Source organism: Hibiscus syriacus, unplaced genomic scaffold (genome assembly GCF_006381635.1).
Source record: "Hibiscus syriacus cultivar Baekdansim isolate YM2019G1 unplaced genomic scaffold, ASM638163v2 tig00110413_pilon, whole genome shotgun sequence".
NCBI lineage: Eukaryota > Viridiplantae > Streptophyta > Magnoliopsida > Malvales > Malvaceae > Hibiscus > Hibiscus syriacus.
The window spans coordinates 331,196-349,908 of record NW_024062728.1 but is presented as its reverse complement, the minus strand read 5'-3'; the positions used below and the strand labels follow the sequence as shown (position 1 = coordinate 349,908).

Sequence of the window (18,713 nt, the reverse complement as noted above, 5' to 3'; positions counted from 1 at the left end):
TGGTTTTAGATGTGTAGAAAATCTCATGGCCATAACATTTTTGCAGGTTAATCCTTCAAGTGAGCTGCGTGAAATTGATGTATTTGGATGCAAACTCCCTATTGTTAGGAGCATTTGGATGTACTGTCTGGGGCTAATTGATGTATCAATGTGCAATCAAGTGTAAATAAGAATTGTTTTTTTTGTTTAATTGATTTGTTATCTAATTTCAATCTGCATTATGTTGAAGGCAAAAAAAACTTGTTGAAGGTACACTTTCGCAATGCGAAAATCAAATTCGCAACACAAAAGTCAAATTCGCGTTGCGAATTTTATTTTCGCGTTTTGAATTTAACTTTCGCAACAATCGCAACACGAATTTGACTTTCACGTTGTGAATTTGACTTTCGCAACAATCGCAACGCGAAAATCGCAACGTGAATTTGACTTTCGCGTTGCGAATTCAAGGAAATCACTTTAAAAAAGATATCAGACAACAATCTGATAAGTGATAACAACTGAACAGATCATAGCAATGTTCAAACTCAAGTTACTAATGCATGTCTAACTGAAAATGTATGCATTCACACATAAAATACACATAATACAATGTTTGCATTTAAAAATCACCTAAGTTAATAAGTCACAAAAGGTGAAGCTGGTTGTGATTGGAATTTTGATTTTGATTGCGATTTTGATTTCCTTTTGCTTGACACCATACGAGCTTTGGATTTTGATGATGATCCATATTTTGGTAGAGAAAAAGATGATTGTGATGACACTGGTGATCCACAGGTCAACCTTGTATGACCAATTTCCTTGCACCGACTACATGTCAATATCTTCTTCTCTTCACCCTTAGACGGTATACGATCATGATTTTTTGGTCGGCTAGGTAGCATGCTGTCCATGACTGGTGGCAAAACTGTTTGTAAGTCATCTGGTATGTCCCACTCAGAAGGATGTGGAATAGGGTAGACAATCTCGGCATAAGTCTGTCGATATACTTCTGTAGTGTAACAATCCATAGCATATGCGCTTGAATCATCTTGCTTTAGATGAAGAGCAACTTTTATAACATGGCCACACGGATAACCAGATGTTTTCCATTTCATACAACTACACGTCTTTGCAATTAGATCGACAAGCCCATTTAAGTTATTATCCAATACTTCAAACAAAGTGTTTGAACATGGTTCAACTCTCCATGACGTTGACTTCACAACACGTTTCATTATCTTTTTTTCAGTCCATGGTGTAACACGACGTTCCAATGTTTCTGTAAATTTAAATAAATAATACTTAGTAAAATATATTAAATATGATAAGTTACGAATTGAAAGAAATAATACATGCATGGTTTCTTTTCTTGTAGTACCACTGTTGAATAGAGGCTCGAAAAGCTCCATTAACATAATAATGGGTAATTTTCGAGAATGACGACTTAGAGCGTTGATTGATTCTGCACTATTAGACGTCATAAAATCATATCTTACTCCAAGTTGATGTACTCTTGACCATCTTTCAAACCTAACATCTTCTAGTGTTTGAGTACATTGAGGCAAAACATGTCTTAAACAATTTATATTCTTATTAAAATCCACTTCCTGATAAGCTTTTACAGCCTTCCAGTATGTCCATTTGTGATTTTTATACCAGCAGACATTGATTTTAGATTTCTATACAAATGAACACCACAAAGTCCATGAAAAGCATATGGGAAACACCTTCTAACAGCGTTGTCAATTGAGTTTTCCCTATCGGATATGATTGTCAGATTTCTAATAGGACCTATTGATGAGTGTTCAGAATCGTTAATCTTTGCTCATTATTTCTTCGGTTTTGAGGAATTATCACTGCTAAATTGGTCGTGTTATGTTTGTTTTCATACAGGTCCTTACTTTCAAGAATTAGTGACAAAACGGGCGCACTCTGCATTTTTTTATTATTTGGTCACGGCTGGAGACATGGGCATGAACGTGGTAGTTTCTAGAAGGTCCAGTCAAAGACGGTTTCTAGAAGACTTCCTCCGCACGCCTTCTGGAAGATTGACGAACAGAGTTGCATTAGGAGACTAGTTTAAGTTTGGATTTAAATTAAAAAAACAATTACCTTTAGGATTATTTTCTTTGTTTTCTTTGTTTATCCTTTAGGCTTTGAGAGGCTATAAATACCCACTTGGGATAAGCCTAAAATCATCATTCGGATTACAATATTCTTTTCTCTCTAGTTTTTATAAAAGTTTTCTCTTTTTACTTTTCAAGTTCTTTTAATTTTTCTTTGATTTTTCAAGCTTTGTTTTCAAATGCTAAGTATGACTTTTTTCATGCTTAGCTAAACTTTTCATAAGCCGAGAGCTGTCGTGATGACTCAATTCCATCGGGAGAATTGAAACAGGCCCTTAATATCTTCGGAATATCTCTCTCAATTTCTGCACTTATTTTTCAAAATAGTTTTCAAAATCAAATATCGACTTTGGTCAAGAGGTTGTTGCAATTAAATGTGTGGGAGGAAGATTTGGCTTATAGAAAGCAATTCGACTTCCTGGGAACACACTTGGTGAGATAGCTTCGCCAAGAGGGAATTAAGATCGGAATTAACTGTTATCGAAACAACAATCCGAGTCGGATGCCATGAACTTAAACGGTAATTGATCTAAGACAATTGATGTTGTTAGAATCAATTACCGAAGCCGGAATCAAAGATTTCCTTGGGTGTTCGGTATACAAGATAGAGTTACGAGGATAGCCCTTGTAGACAAAGTAACCGACGTGAATCCCGGAGAGAAAATCATATTCGATGATCTAAAGGAAATTGAGTCAAAGAGAAGCTTGAGGCTATTTTTACAGTATTTATTCACAATCTCTACTCTCTTATTTTTATTTAAATTGCTTTTATTTATTTAATCATTTTTCTTTACTACTTAAATATATTTTTACCAAAAATACCCCCCATTTTCTATATTCACGCCTGGCATAAATAATTCAGACATAAATTCGAAATTTTCTAAGTCCTTTTGGAATCAACCCTTATTTCTCTATACTGCGAATTTCCTTCATTTATTGATTGAGAAAAAGGAATTTATTTTGACATTAGAAACGACAGTTGTCACTTATGCAATCTCTAAGATGCCCCATAAACCATGTCCATGAATCAGAGGTTTCAGATTTGCCAACTCTGTAAGCTATTGGCAGTATCCCATTGTTAGCATCCATGGCTACTGCTAATAAGTTTACTCCAATGTATCGACCTTTCAAATGTGCTCCGTCTACTATAATAATTAGGCGCATGCAAGTAATAAACGAACGAATCTACAAAATAATATACACAAGAAATATAATCATTTAAATGTGAAATGCATGTAACTAACAAAAATGAGTCAACAAAATTATATTGATTTACTAACCACAACACCAATGGCGATAAACAACAACTCAAAGCGTCCATCTGTATATGTTTTGATATGAGTTACCGACCCAAGATTTTTCAGCCTTAAATTGTGACAATAAGCCAACAGTTGGGCAAACGATGCTTCTGGAGACCCCTTCAACAATTCCAAGGAATAACATTTGGCTCTCTAAGCTTGAGAATATGAGATACTAATCTTGAACCGAGCATTCATGTCAGTTATAATTTCATGTCCCCGATATACCCTGCTATTCAAAAACATTAACTCAGCCAGAAAACCACCTAACACCTTTTTGTTTGCCTGTCTATGGTGAGGAAAAAGTTGGGTTCTTGAACATGTATGTTTATCAATAAAAGTCCTAACTTGAAACATTTCGCAATCTTTTATCCTCTTTGCAATCATACGCCACGTACAGTTTTTGTCAATCATACACTTTGTTTCGAAATGTTCTTTGCTTGATTTGTTAACTTTTAGTTGATAGCCATCTTCCACACATTTCGTATATAAAGCTATCTTCAAGTCTTCCTTTGTATCAAAACAATCATCTTTCTTGATACGAATAACTTTTGTGTAACAATCAACTGCTATCTTTACCAACTCTTCTTCCGGTATCTGAAGTAATTCTGGCATATTCTAGTTATACTCCCGTGGCATTTTCTTATTTTTCTTTTCTTCGGGGACTTCTTCTTCTTCTTTTTCTTCTTCAGGGTTATATGAATTACAGAATGGATGTTCAACATGTTCATTCACAGTCATAACTTCCTCATCATTATCATCAACAACATCTTCCTCGACAGCTGCTGTTTCATCATCAAAATTCGGGTATTGACCAATATCAAAATCATTACATGCATGGTCTGCTTCTTCTTCTGAAACATCATCAAAATCCGAGTATTGACCAAGAACAAAGTACGGGTATTGACCAAGATCAAATTTAGAATACTGACTAGTACTCACAATTTTTTCTGTTGGCTCATCATCATCTAACTGGTCAATACGAAAACCGAAATTTGGTGCTGAAAGTTATTGGGATTGGGATTAGGGAAAGGTTATGGGTTTTTAGATTGTGTTTGATATTGTGTTTGGTATTGGAATTGTGGTTAAACAAAATTTTCTTGGTGATGAAATTGTGGTGGAACCATTAAATTTTGAGGTTGATAACAACGTTGTACATTGTGAGCACCATAAACTGGGGTTGAAGAACTTAGTTGATTACTACCCGTTACTGACCCAACTTCACTACTTCTAGGTTCAACAGCATAAAATGTAACATCATCTTGCGAAACACTAATGTAAGCAATGAATTGTTCAACATCTTCATTTTCGGTTAACAAATAAACTTTACATTTTCTCTGATAAGATAACCTAAATCCACTTAGAGGCTCTAAATTCAATTTCTTTGCAACACGTAACATTAGAGTTTCATAAGTTAACTTTTTAATGACAGTTTTAGTTGAGATTCATGGGTAAAGGCATATATTGTAAAACACCATGAACATTCTCCCATGACCCTCCAAAACACAAATCTATCCAAACATGATCAACATTAGATGATTTCATTCTACAAATTGTAAATTAATTTACTAAACAAACGAGCTATAAACTAGATATCATCACTAACTTAGAGAAAAACATACCTTTATTAAGTTGATAGTTGATAATTTGGGAGAGAAATCATTGAAAAATTATATAGAAATAAAATTATGTAAAAAAAAATAGAGATGGGGAAGGATGCCGTTGGATATAGGAACGGATGTCGTCGGAGAGAGTGATAGATGGAGATGGAATGAGTTGCGATTTAGGGATTTAGGTTATTAGTTGCTGCTGTTGCGTAGTTTATATACCCAAAACATTTGTGTTGCGAAAATAAAAGCTATTGCGAAATTAAAATTCGTGTTGCGAATTCAAAAATTGAGTTGCGAAAACAAAATTCGTGTTGCGATTTAGAAAATCTTGTTGCGAAAAGGAAACTTGTGTTTCGTTCGCATTGCGAATTCAGAAATCGAGTTGCGAATTTGGAAATCGCATTGCGAATTTGGAAATCGCATTGCGAATTTGGAAATCGCGTTGTGAATTTGAAAATCGCGTTGCAAATTTGGAAAATCGCGTTGCGAGAAAGAAATTCACGTTGCGATTGCAGAAACTGAGTTACGAATTTGGAAACTGTGTTGCGAAATTGGAGTTCGTATTGAGAATTCGAGATCGCATTGAGAATTTGTTGGTCATTTTCACAAATCCAAAAAAAATTGGTTAAAATCGTATATTATAAGGCATTTTCGGTCACTGAAGTTATTTTCTCTTAAAAAAATCAATATGACCCTTTTATTATTTTTTCTTAATGTAGTCATTCAACTAAAAAAAATAACTCAATGTAATTCTTTGACCAATATTTTTCATTGTTATTGTTTTAATACTGTCGAGTCAGTTCACGGTGCTGATATGACAATATATCGCTATGTTCGAGTTATCAATTTAGTCAATCTGTCATGTCGTCTACCATGTTAATCTGCCACCCTAGACTACCACGTTAGTATCGTGATGGTCAACGACGAAAAATCATTGGTCAAAGGGTCACATTGGATTTATTTTCTGAGTTAGAAGGCAACATTGAGAGAGAAAAAAATAATATAAGGTCACATTAATTTTCCCCCCAAAAGTACGAGAATCTCTTTTGTATTTTTACCTTGTTCTTTTTCTATATATAAAAGAACAAGACAAGAATTAGCTACAGCTTAATTATGTGCTGTTGATCTTATAAAGTAAATACATGGTGCAGAAATCAACCATAAAGTTATTGCATGCAAAGGTTTAATGACAAATCCATACAAGAAAAGATAATATAAGATCTGGTTGCTGGGCGAGTTCATATGATGAACCTATATGACTCACTAAATGTTACTCACTGCCAACACCCATTTACCCTACGTTAACTTAGTCCTCCTGCCTCAGAAATAATTTCAGTGTCACTGATCTGGTTTTTGGAAATTAAGGGATAATCTACTCTAAACTACATGACCTATTAGAGTTTGTAAATATTTATCAATTTTCATTCACAGTTTTCTGGTAGCTGTGAAGAATTTATGAGATTTAATGTGGTTCAATTTCACTTACCTCAATCAATGAGAAGAATAATAATCTAATAAAAACATAAAATTCACAAAGAATACAAATACATAATATCTTATGTACCTTAAAATACGATGTTTAAACCAAAATTCAAAGTATATCAAATTACTCTTCCAATAACCTTACAAAACCTTATATCTGCAATGTAACTCCTAAAGTTGCATACACTACAAAAAGATTATATATTTTCAAAATAATTCTCTCATAATTTAAAAACTTAAGACATACTCTCTATTTATAGAGTCAAATACTTGATCATTAAGAATTCTTACTGATTCAACTTCATCACCAAGTAATCTTCAACTAGTAAAATTATAATAAAATCCAACTTAATTTTTAATTAGAATTTGATTCAATGTCTAATAAAAAACACTTGAATCCCATCAGATCACATAGTATGTACAATGTACTCCATGGTTACTACAACTGTCTGAAATTTGAGTAAATCAGTAAATAAAGTTTTCAGCTAAGAAATCAACAACCACTACTTTGATTCCGTGTTCGATAGGAACGTCATTGATTTTCTAATATGAGGCTAAGATTTTGCAGACAAGGACAGTCTAGTGAGATAGTAGACAAAATGAATTTGGGAATATGGTGATGTAGATTAATCAAGAATTTCTGATCTCATTTGCTGTCATTTTTAAAATCTTAATCCGAACCTATTTTCTATGGTCCAAACTCCAATGGTGCTCCACATAACTCCATTATTTCTTTGTTTCCCAACTGTCAAACATGCGTAGGGTCATTGTAAATACCACTAAGTGCTTCTGCATAGTGCTGAGTAATAATGGAAGTATTGTGCCACACAACTTTCAAGACTAGGTTTACGGAAGAAAAACCAGAAGCAGAAATGAAGCAATACCACCTGATTCAAATTTGTAGAATCATAAGAATGAAGAAGCACTTTTAGCATCTTTGTCAACAAGTTTTTCCCTGTAAAACTGTTGCAGTTTGAAACTTACCAGGAATTTGATTTCTTTTTCTCTTAAATTCTTTAGCATATGTAATTATGCATACCTGTAAGATGTGAAGTTCCTAAAAATAACTATGGTTTTAGATTGCAGTTACGATGTAATGGTGACCTTAAAAAAACGTTGTGATATGACCATAACACTATGTTGCGGTCATACTTTTGGTCTGCTATTTTAAGAAAACAATCAAAATACAATGCTAATGGCCTGATACTACGTCAATGAATTTAAGGTTCCGTTGAGTACTAATTTTCCAAATCATTTAAAAGGTTTTATCATGAAGAAACACTAAATCTTGTCCCACTTTATCTGCAATATCCTGAAGAAAGATAACTAGATAAGGCGAAATCAAGAAAAAAAGCTTTGAAAAATGAATTTTTCACGTTGAGAACAGTATAAACCTTTGTGGCTCCACAGCATTACTTAAAATATATTTTCCAACTTGGGTTCCCAAACCAGTATAAATACCTTCAAGTCTGGCAAAAATAGTGTGTAGATTTCAAAGAAACTCATAAATTTACATAGAACTTGTCTATCAAGAACATGGCAGAAAAAAAAAGAGGCTTAATAATGTTCCTCCCTTTTTTCGAGAAACTACGAAAGCGATTCTCGAGTTCAGCATGCGGCTCATCTCCAACGCTCAACCAGTCCACATTTGACGAAGACATAAGCGTCGGTAAAGCAGTGCCGGGTGATGTTAAAGAAGGGTGTTTTGCAGTCTCTACAAGGGAAGGAGGAGAAGCACAAATGTTCATCATTGAATTAAGCCACTTAACAAACCCTGAATTCCAAAGCCTACTCGATCAGTCTCGGGACAAATATGGATCCCATCAGAAAGGAGTTATTTCTCTCCCATGTCAGCCTCATCAACTAGAGGAGATTCTAGAACACAGCAGAAAAAACAATGTTGAAAGTTGGAATATATGTAATGCTACCATAATAGAAAGCTACCATGAGGACAAATAAAAGATGTCTTGTAAGATTTCGAGTTCTTGTTACGGTGAACATGTCTTTCTTGGTTCTCAGGTTTGTTAAATTTCAGTAGTGCTAGGCCGTTGCGTTAGTCGGTGATCGTTTTCCCTGTCGAGTCCTTTCGCAATGTATCGACTTGGTCATTTGATCAATGTCAAGTTATAGTATCTTGTATGATTAATATCAAGTTATGTTAGCTAGTGAAATTCAGAACGTGAGCATTGTTTCCTTAACTTTGCCTTCAAGTTATCATGTAACTTGCCATTTTCTAGATTGAAGCCTTGCAACTGCTGTGTTAAACCCCAAAAGCTAAAGCCTGGCTGGGGCATGTTCGATAAAACAAAGGAATATCATGTAAGAAAAGGCCATAGATACTCATCTAGCGTCATTTCAAACCTACAAACCAGACGCAACTGTTCTTCGAATGATTCGAGATGCTACTGTTTGCGGTCCCATGTACTAACAACATTCATTTTCCTTGTCTACCAACTCTTAGACAAGACAACCGTCGCAAATTGTACACAGTAGTACTAGACGGTGAAAATTCAAACTTTTATAGAGTATTTGTGTAATTCAATTATTGGATTCCATGACTTCACAGAAATCTTGTAAGCACTCGGTTCCAACAAAATATTGATCAAGTATATCAGTAACTTGAAAAGTACGAATAACAAGAAAGGGTTTATTGATTCAATGATTACTTCGTTTATAAATGTGAATAACTTTGTCTTCTAGACTCAGAAATTATTGGATTGATCAGCAAGGACACTTGAAAATAGACTACTAACTCTAAATTAGGTGGCCTTTCCGGGTTTTCTTTTCTTGGATTTATTTACATCTTATAAGAAAAAGTAGATTATTAAGAGCTCATAGGTAACTATTACTTCAATTCATATTCTAAGAGTCCAGGACCAATTTTTGGGTATTAAAAACAGTTCTGTTATATGCTGTAATTAAATTATGTCAATATTGTTGTAAGTTATTCTTGATTTACAAGTTATATTTTTTACTTTCCTTAATTAAGCCAAGTGTTGTTGTAATTTTCCCATTATTTTTGGTTGTTAACAAGTTCAAATCACCATTTAGAATATCTATATGTCTGCAATGTTGCTCTCTTTGGCTTCATCCATAAAACCAATGTAAATGTCTTTTTGTGAAAAGATGAGATCCGCTTCCCATGATAATATGTTGCATATACTCAATGGTTATCACCATGGTACCAATTAGCGTTCCGAAAACGCTATAGCGGCCGCGATATTGCGGTCGCGCTACCGTCTGAAACTGGAATTCATGGTTTTTGCGGTGGGTCACGGATTCACAGAGATTGCGGTCGATTGTGCCCGCAATTTAACGGGAAACGGACGATTGCACTGATAACGGGACGCAATCACCGTTATTCAACCGTGGCTAATTCACTGCAATCAATCATTCAACCGTATAGAAAAACAAAAAAGAGTGAAATGAGGTTTCGAATCGTATAGAAGATGCAATCTTCACAAGAGAGATTTGGGGTTTCGAACATGGAAGAGTGAAATGGGTGGAGTGAAAACTGAAAAAATTGAACCGGAAAATGGGGATGGAAGAAACGAAGAAGATGGGTTTGAGAGAAGTGGGAACAAGGAAGAGCTGAGAAACTTCTCGGCCAATTGAGGTATATTAAAACAAATAAAGAAAATAAGAAAAATTATTTCATACACCACTGATGAAAATTTATTTTACAAGCTAGGTTCTAAACATTCTAAACTTCTAATATTGTCATATATTTTATTTAAGATTTATGAGTTAGCATTTTAGAATTTAAGGTTTATATTTTAGAGTTTAAATGTATAGATTGGAGTTTATAGTTCTTAAATAGGACACACAATAATATTAAAGTTCAAAATTTTCCCTATTAAATTTTATATATTCAGACCAAACTGAAAAAAAAAAACATAAAAATATTAAAAATCATATGTCATCGTTAATTAATTATTTTATCCTATAATCGGATTTTTAAAGTCTTCTATTTGGTTAAACTATATTATATATATGCCAATTTCGTTTAGAAAACATTTTTAAAACTTTAAAAATGATTCCTTATAATTATAATTATTTTTATTGTGTTTTAAGTTAAGTTGTACAAAAATTTTAAAAATTCACGACCGCGACACCCGCAGTGAACGCGATAACATCCGTTATATCTGTAACTACGATAAACGCGACGCGGTCGAAAACGTGACCGCGAACGCTATTTAAAACCCTGGTTATCACAACTCATCAAATACCTCCATTATTTTCCGTGTTCGAAAGGTATTTTCCGTGTTCGAAAAGGGTGTCAATGATTGCATTGAATGATGATTGGTAGCAAGTTGCAAACCATAATGTCCCTCGGAAAGTTCACCTATAGTTTCCACCTTTAATCTGCTATAAATTTCTTTCAGAGGTCTGCAACTTTTATCATAAAACCAAAATCTAATAATTTTCTAAGTTCCAAATTAGTACTCCAAACTATATAGTGAAATGCGCCATGCAGGCCTTATGATGTTTAAACTTCTAACCAAAAAGCTGTTAAGTTTCGTCTCGGTCTTACCATCACCAAGGATGGATCACAATGTTTCCGAGTTCGATGAAGATTTAAAAGAACCAACTATGATCCCAAAAGATGTGAAGGAAGGGTATTTTGCAGTTATTTCTGTCAAAGGTGGAGAAAAAAGGAGGTTTATCTTGGACTTGAGGTATCTGAGAAAGCCAGAATTCGTGGAGCTGTTAGAGAAGGCTAAAAAAGAATATGGAGTCCTTATCCTCCCTTGTCAACCTGAAGAGTTGCAGAAGATTTTAAAAGACAGCAAAACATCTTGATGTATAGATAATTGCTGGTTTTTTGGTGCAATTATGCATAATGTTAAACTATTCCTGCATTCTGGAATAGCCATTAGGTTAACTTAATGATTCTTCTTCTTAGTATTAGCTGATTGCTTTGCTATATTATCATTTTGAATCATCACTATTCAAATGCTAAACAAATTCGATGTAATGTTCTTAATCTATTTAGATTCTTGTAAAGGAACTTGTTGCATGCATATATGGGAATGCAGGACATAATGTTTGTTATGTCATGACACTTGGTTAGAACTCTAGCTCTTCTAGAGTAGTATCTCATTAGTGGCTCTGGCATCTTGGAAGGAGTTCAAATTCTTATATAATTATATATTTTTTTTATTTTCTAATAATTTGTTTTGCCCCTTAAAATTTTATATGTTTACCCATAACATAAAATTCTATCCCCTCTGCTAAAGGAGATGATGCAACTGTCTAGGCCTCCAAGTCTGACATTGTTATCCAATTACATCCACTTATCTGTAGCAGTGCTGAAAATTTGACTGCAGATTCTTGGTAGATGCATGGGAGGGCCTAGTATTTAATATGAGAAAAGGAATCACCCACAAAATGACCCCATCTGAATCGAATAATGCATGCGTTCCTACGTAACAAACATTGAGATTAGTGCATAAACAAGAACTACATACATTTAATCAAGCCCCGTTCTATAACTTATAGTTTTCTACGTATCTTAAAACAAGTTTTGTGTAAGACTTTTGTAATACTCAATTTTCGTCAAGACTACCATTTACAAGACTCAAATTATTCATATTTTATTTTTTAACATACTTAATTTATTTTTTTTATAGTATCAAATACTCACAGGTAAGTAATTTGGATATTTTCGACTTAAATTGTGATTTTCTCTATTGAGAGAACTAGTAACCGTGTTGGTACCGAAATGGCGATGTCGTGGTGCTCATCTTTCCTCACACGTAATCGACTTCCGAACCCTTCCAAGTGCTAGACTTAACATGGAGAATAAACTCTCACAAAGGCGTTGTTTTCACCCCACTTAAATAGAGACAAAGCTTGGATATAGAGCTTAAAAGATGCATTGTTCTCTTTTTCTAAATAAAAAACTAAAAATTATTGAAATCACACATCAAAACAACTATTTATTTGGAAAAAAAATCAAATATAAGTAAAGAGGATCGAAAAATTAAATTAAGACATAAACTTATAATTTTCGCTTAAAAGACAACTAGTAACTGATTTCGACTTGACTCTCTATAATCCCCAGCAGAGCCGTTAAGCTATCGCAACAACCCTTCAGGTGGCCCATGATTGAATCTCGAATTAAAGTGAATGATTTTATCTTTTTGGAGTCACAACCAACCTTTTTGGATTATGTAAGCTTGGATACCTAAATTTTACCTTTTACCAATCTTCGGGCTTCATATGCCTTATGTCTTCATGGAAATTTATTCTCTGTGTCAGACATAGGGGAATGTATTCTCTCGAGTTTAACTTGATCCATATGAGCATGTGATGAGTTTAGGATCAAGGGTCGGATAACCCAAAGGAGTGCCGACAAGGAGAACTCAAGTACCTTTTAGAACAAAACTGTGTTGGCATAAATTTAGAGCCCACCACAAAGTGAAATCATAAGAATGATTGAATTTATTCCCTGATATTTTATTGTTCGAAGCATGTGAACTAGAGATATATGTGGTTAGGATTTATTATTATGCCAAAAAGCTTGCGGGTAAAAATCATGTTCAAATAGGAATAAAAGTATGTGGGTTAGAAATTATTGCAATTTTAATTTTAATTTTATTCATTTATCGTACTGACATATTTCTTTGTTTGTTTTGTTTCTTTTTCTTATTCCATCATTTTGCATCATAACATAGAAGTTGATCCGCGAGGTGGTTGTCCAATTGGAACAGTTTTCATCGATGGATGAAGGGTTTATAATTCCTGAAATTAAGAATGCAGACGAAACTAGTTAAAAAGAAGGATAGATGAGATAACCTTAAGGAAGATCACTTGTCAAAATTGACAAAAATATGTTCTAATATAGTGCCAAACAGAATAACATTCAAGAATTGAGAAAATAGAGATGCAATTATTTAGACTTTCTTGAAATGATTCAACAAGATGGCTCATCATGGAGAGATGTTCATCGGGGTATCCGGCCAGCACCACAGGAAGAAGAAGAGTTTTGGGCCTTTTGGAAGAAGTTCAGAATTTAGAGAACATAACTTAAACATATTTTTTATTTTTTTAGTTTCTTTGTAATAAAACTTTTGTTCAGTTAAAGTTGTTATATGATAATTACTTTTGGCATCAATGCCTCACATTTTTCATGCATTTTGCGTCCTAAATTTTTACTAACATTATGCATCCATCATTGAAATCAAGATAGAGTAATAAAGATTTTTTTGATTGGGAAAAAGATAATGGATGATTCAAACACGCACAACACTCGAGCAAAAACAAAGAAGATAGAACAAAGTTTGGATTAGTTAGAGGATAATCTATTGAAGCTGCAACAAGATATGAACCAAAATCAAAAGATTACTTCATATTCCATCACACAAAGCTAAGCTACTATGGTCGACTAGATAATGGCAAAGTTGTTTGGACTGAGTGTGGCAAGCATCTCATAATTTGAAAATTCTAAATGTACCGTGGTACAAACTACTCCAAAACTACCTAAATATCTAGGAGGTTCCTCGATCACTAAGATACAAGTCGTAGGGACAAATCCTCAAAACAATCTTGAAGAATATAACAAAGGCAGGAAAGAAGTACCTAAATATTTGAAGGACTGCTGCAAGGACTTCTTCAAAGGAATGAAAGGACAAAGCTCTCAATATGAAATATACGCAATAAATTTAGTATTGGTTCCTAACTTGGTGTTCCCACCCAAATTAAAAAAATGTCTGATTTTGAAAAATTTTAGTGGAACCATTTGTCCCATTGCTCATCTCACGGTGTTTTGTCAAATGATGATTGGGTATACCGACAATGATCAAATGTTGATCCACTGTTTTCAAGATAGTTTGACTGGACCGACATCAAAATATTACAATCAACTAAGCCATACTCAAATTTGCTCTTAGAAGGATTAAACTCATGCTTTCTTGGGTCAATACAAACACATGACGGATATGGCCACAGATTCAAAAAACATTAAAAAAACATATAACTGGAGCATAATGAGAGCTTTAGGTCATATGCACAACGATAAAGGGATATTGCAGCTCAAGTGCGTTCATCATTGATTGAAAGATAGTCCATTACCATGTTCATGTACAAAGAAATGATGAAAAGGTTGTTAGGAATGATAAGATAAGGAGTCGAGATCAATACGATGAGATCCCATTCAGCTAATAAAGGAACCAAATCTTATAAAGTTTTTGGAGAAAAGATTCCAATCGATCATATCCCAATAACATATGAGGAGTTACTCCCAACATTTGTTGGAAAAAATCTTATAACTCTAGCTCAATCTAAGCCAAAAGAGCATATGCACCCTGAAGGTTATGATGTTAATGTTGTATGCAGCTACCACATAGGAAGTTCAGGGCATACTACTGAGAATTGTAGGGTACTAAAAAGAAAAGTCCATAATTTAGTTAGGTGCATGGACATTTGATGAGTAACGGGGTATTCTGATGCGAAACAAAAAAAAAACTATTAAGCTTCGTGAAACTTGCATTATATATTGTTTGAATTTATTTTTCTTTTTTTCCTTCTTTCTTTTACTTAAAAGTTTGTAAATTGCTTATGTTCAAATATATGCTACATTATAAGGTTATAAGCAATAAGAAAATTTTAATCTTGAAGTTCTTTAAATATCAACTAAAAGTTCTTTTAAGAATTAGGGTTATAGATTTTTTATAAGTAACAAGATTACACCCCTCATAAAAACAAACTACTTTGATCGTTCTTCTAAGATAATATCCCTTGATTTTATCAAGATTACCCTTCTTCAAAAGATGACTCTAGTGTCACACCCTAGCCTTCTTAGGTACGAAATTGGTCTTCTTCTGATACAAGTCATAAATGAAGTATGGGTCTTCCAGTAAATAGGTAAGATGGGACAACCGATGTAAACAGTGTTGCTAGACCATTTATATTGTAATTCTATTTAGGATATTCGATGATCATCCATAATCTTCACAAACAGAATGGTGGAGTAAACGAATTGAACTTTAGTTAGTTGCTTGGAAAATTGACCTTTAAAGATGAAATTTTCTTACCTTCAATAACACTTAGACTATAAAAAGCTCTTATTGATGAGCTTAAGAAATCTTGAAGCTGAATACTCAAAAGGTTAATGAGACACTTTCATGAATTAAACGCAGTTAATTACTAGAGGCACTTCACTGAATGTATTGAGCTGATAATCTTAGGAGGTAAGTCTAAAGCAACTATAGAGGAAAGTCCAAACTTTATGAAGTGAGTTTCGTTCAAGTTGTCAAGTTGAAGACTTTCTGACACTTGAATACTCTAGTTAGAGGTCCACTAAAGTAACAGACAAAAGAGATAATTTCGAGTATCGTAGCTTTATGAATAGGAATAACATTGAAATCGTGATAAAAAAAGGTTCACCAAACAATTATCGAGTTAAAGACCCTGAGACGAGATGAATCTCCCTATAAAAACTAAAGTGAAGGTGGGAACACCAAAGTAAATGTGTAATTTAAAAAAGGTGGTAAACCTTAAGGTTTAAATTGATAATGAGCTTTAGCGGAAAACATACTAAGGAGGTTGAGAAACATTTGTTATAGTCAATCGTACATGAACACTTCAAAATTTTTCTTTTAGGGTAATATTTATGCACTACCTTTTCTAAAGAGTCTATGAAGCCTGAACAAATAAAAAATTAAAAAATTAAAATTTGAACACTCTCTAAGAGGTCTAGCACTAAAGTACTGAATACGCTAGTAGGGGTGTCAATATTTTATATCAGCTTGTTGAAGATCAAGGCATCTCAAAGAAACTAATATGGTCAAAAGAAACCAATCAAACACTTCTAGAATTAATACTTACCATTAGTCTTGACAATTGTGAAAAGATATAACTTCAAAAATATTGAAATGACATTTGATTCTTTTAATATTCAATGAACTCATGTTTTACAATTTTCTTCTTCAATAAACTTTTTATATTTTAAAAAATAAAAAAAGAAAGAAAAACATTTCCAAACAAGATAGTCCCTCTATGGAATATAACTTGAAAATTGACAAAGGTCTCTTAAACATAGAAGCTCTGAATTGATATCAGGGCAAAGAAAGAAGAAACTTTTAGGGCAAAATTAGTTGGGGAACCAAAAAGAAATGACAGAAAGAAACTCTGGTGAAAAAGAATGAATATGATCAAATCAAAAGGAGAATGAAGATTGCATATGCATTTTTTCATCTTTATTGATTAAAAAATATGTATTGATAACATTGACATACATGTTGTATGAATTTTCATCTTTGCATCAAATATTCATCATCACATGATACAAAAACAAATTTGATTCCCCTCTCATTAGGGTACCCTTAGAACTTCTCTCAAAATATTGTTTTTTAGTGGTAGAACTTCGAAGATAGAAGAGACTAATCTACACATGAAGCATAGCCTGAATAAAGGACATGATTTTAAGAAAATAGAAATTTGACATCCACAAACGAATGAGCAAATAATTCAAAGAAGCAATGTCGTCCTCAGATTTGACATATTAGTGTAATCACCTCTTTTCAATAATTTGTATTATTATTATTATTATATTAAAAAGCTCAATACATAGCCCAAGCCCAAAATCCAATTATTTTAAAACCCCAGGGTTTCCAACTTTGCCTAATCCACCGCTCACCCTAGATCGTTAGATTTGGACTTCATCAATGGTCCATATCGATGTAAAACTAGGGTTTTCAAACCCCTAATAATGCACCCAAGCTGATAACTCACGCCATCGCAGCTAAGAGGGACATCATTTTTCAGCAGCACGATCATCAAGTCATCACTGGTGTCGAATCAAACCGTGACAAATCACTGGGAATCTGGGGCATTTATTACAACCCATGCACGATTGGTTCTCACCTGACCATCTGCATTCAAGACCAAAAATAGAAGAAGCAAATGAGAGAAAAATTCGAGAAATAAGCTTTGTTTTTTGCTACTTTTGCATGTAGGGGTTCTATAAAATCCCCTCTGAAAATTTATGTAAAATGGTAGAAAAAATAAATAAAAAAAATTAAGTTTTCAAAGGTATTTTTCTCTATTTTTTATGCATGTTTATTTCTGAAACTCAAGCAACAACAAAAAAATAAAAATCATTTTTTATCTAAGACATACGAGCATTCTTTGGCGGTTCACGACACTCAACCGAGTCTCCGTCACCAAGGACTGATGGGTCGTATTTGGTTTGGCTCCTGTTTTGAATGAGTTTTCTAAAACATTGAAAGAGGATTTATTGGAAAGAAAAATAAAGAGTTTTTTTGAAGATTTGGGTTTGTTTGGAGTTTTCTAGTCAATTTCAGGTTTGATTTTGAGTATAAGAGGTCAAGTCAAAGGATTTAGGCTCATTCGGGTGGTCTTTAGGCGACATATGACTTTCTTGGCCACCACGAACGGTGGCCAATGTAAGGAGGAGGGAGATACAAAGAAGAGCACGAGATAGAGTTAAGAGAACTCTATCATTTTTGGACGGTTGATAAGTTTAAGAAGTGATTAGGGTTAGATTAGAGGGATAATTATGTTTTTCTATAAGCTGTTTTGGGCTATTTATTTTTTGGTCATCGAGTCTTAAAGTGAAACTGTGTTTACGTCCTCCCAGTTTACCTGTGTTTTTGCATGTTAGTCACATGTAGGGATTGTTTTCAAATTTGAGTTTTTTTTATTTGTCCGGATTTTGTTATTTTCCTTTTTCATTTTCCAATTTATTTTTTGGGTTAATCATGCCTAAGCCACTCCTATTTACGCGCATTTTTGCATTTTAATCCATGTTTTGTTCTTTGATTTGCATGATTGATTTAGACTTTATTTAAATTTAATCCCTAGTTTAAATTGCAATTTAATTTTGATCTAATCCCTAATTTACTTATTAAATATTTAATTTAGTCCTTGATTGTTCAATTTGTTAAAGACTAATTAGAATTAATATAATTTCTATTGCCTTGTAAATAATTAGATTAGTTTATTTTATGCACATTAGATTGTTTGAATAAATTGGGTGTATCTATGCATGTTTTAATTTGTTTATTCATTTATTTGATTTGTTATGTTAGAATTTACCTCTAGGTTAGGTTTCTTCTCTTTTAAATAATTTGATTTAGATGTTAAGTTGTTTTCACCCTAGTTTTAATTAGGGAGCAATTGACTTTAGTTTTTAGCATAAACATTCCCGATTACTCAAAGTTGGTTGTTCAAGTCAATAATTGTATAATTTA

The 18,713-nt window shown here is 33.4% G+C and overlaps 1 protein-coding gene across 1 annotated transcript; it reads left to right on the top strand.

Moving 5' to 3' along the window:
* The first annotated feature begins 10,959 nt into the window (after nucleotides 1–10,959).
* Nucleotides 10,960–11,298, top strand: LOC120124113 (auxin-responsive protein SAUR50-like). Its single transcript, XM_039142857.1, has one exon. It carries the CDS (start codon nucleotides 10,960–10,962, stop codon nucleotides 11,296–11,298), a length of 339 nt encoding a protein of 112 aa, XP_038998788.1.
* Nucleotides 11,299–18,713: the final 7,415 nt, after the last annotated feature.

Excerpts from the sequence above, each read along its gene's own strand:
- LOC120124113 (XM_039142857.1), top strand. The coding sequence starts at position 10,960 with ATGCGCCATGCAGGCCTTATGATGTTTAAACTTCTAACCAAAAAGCTG.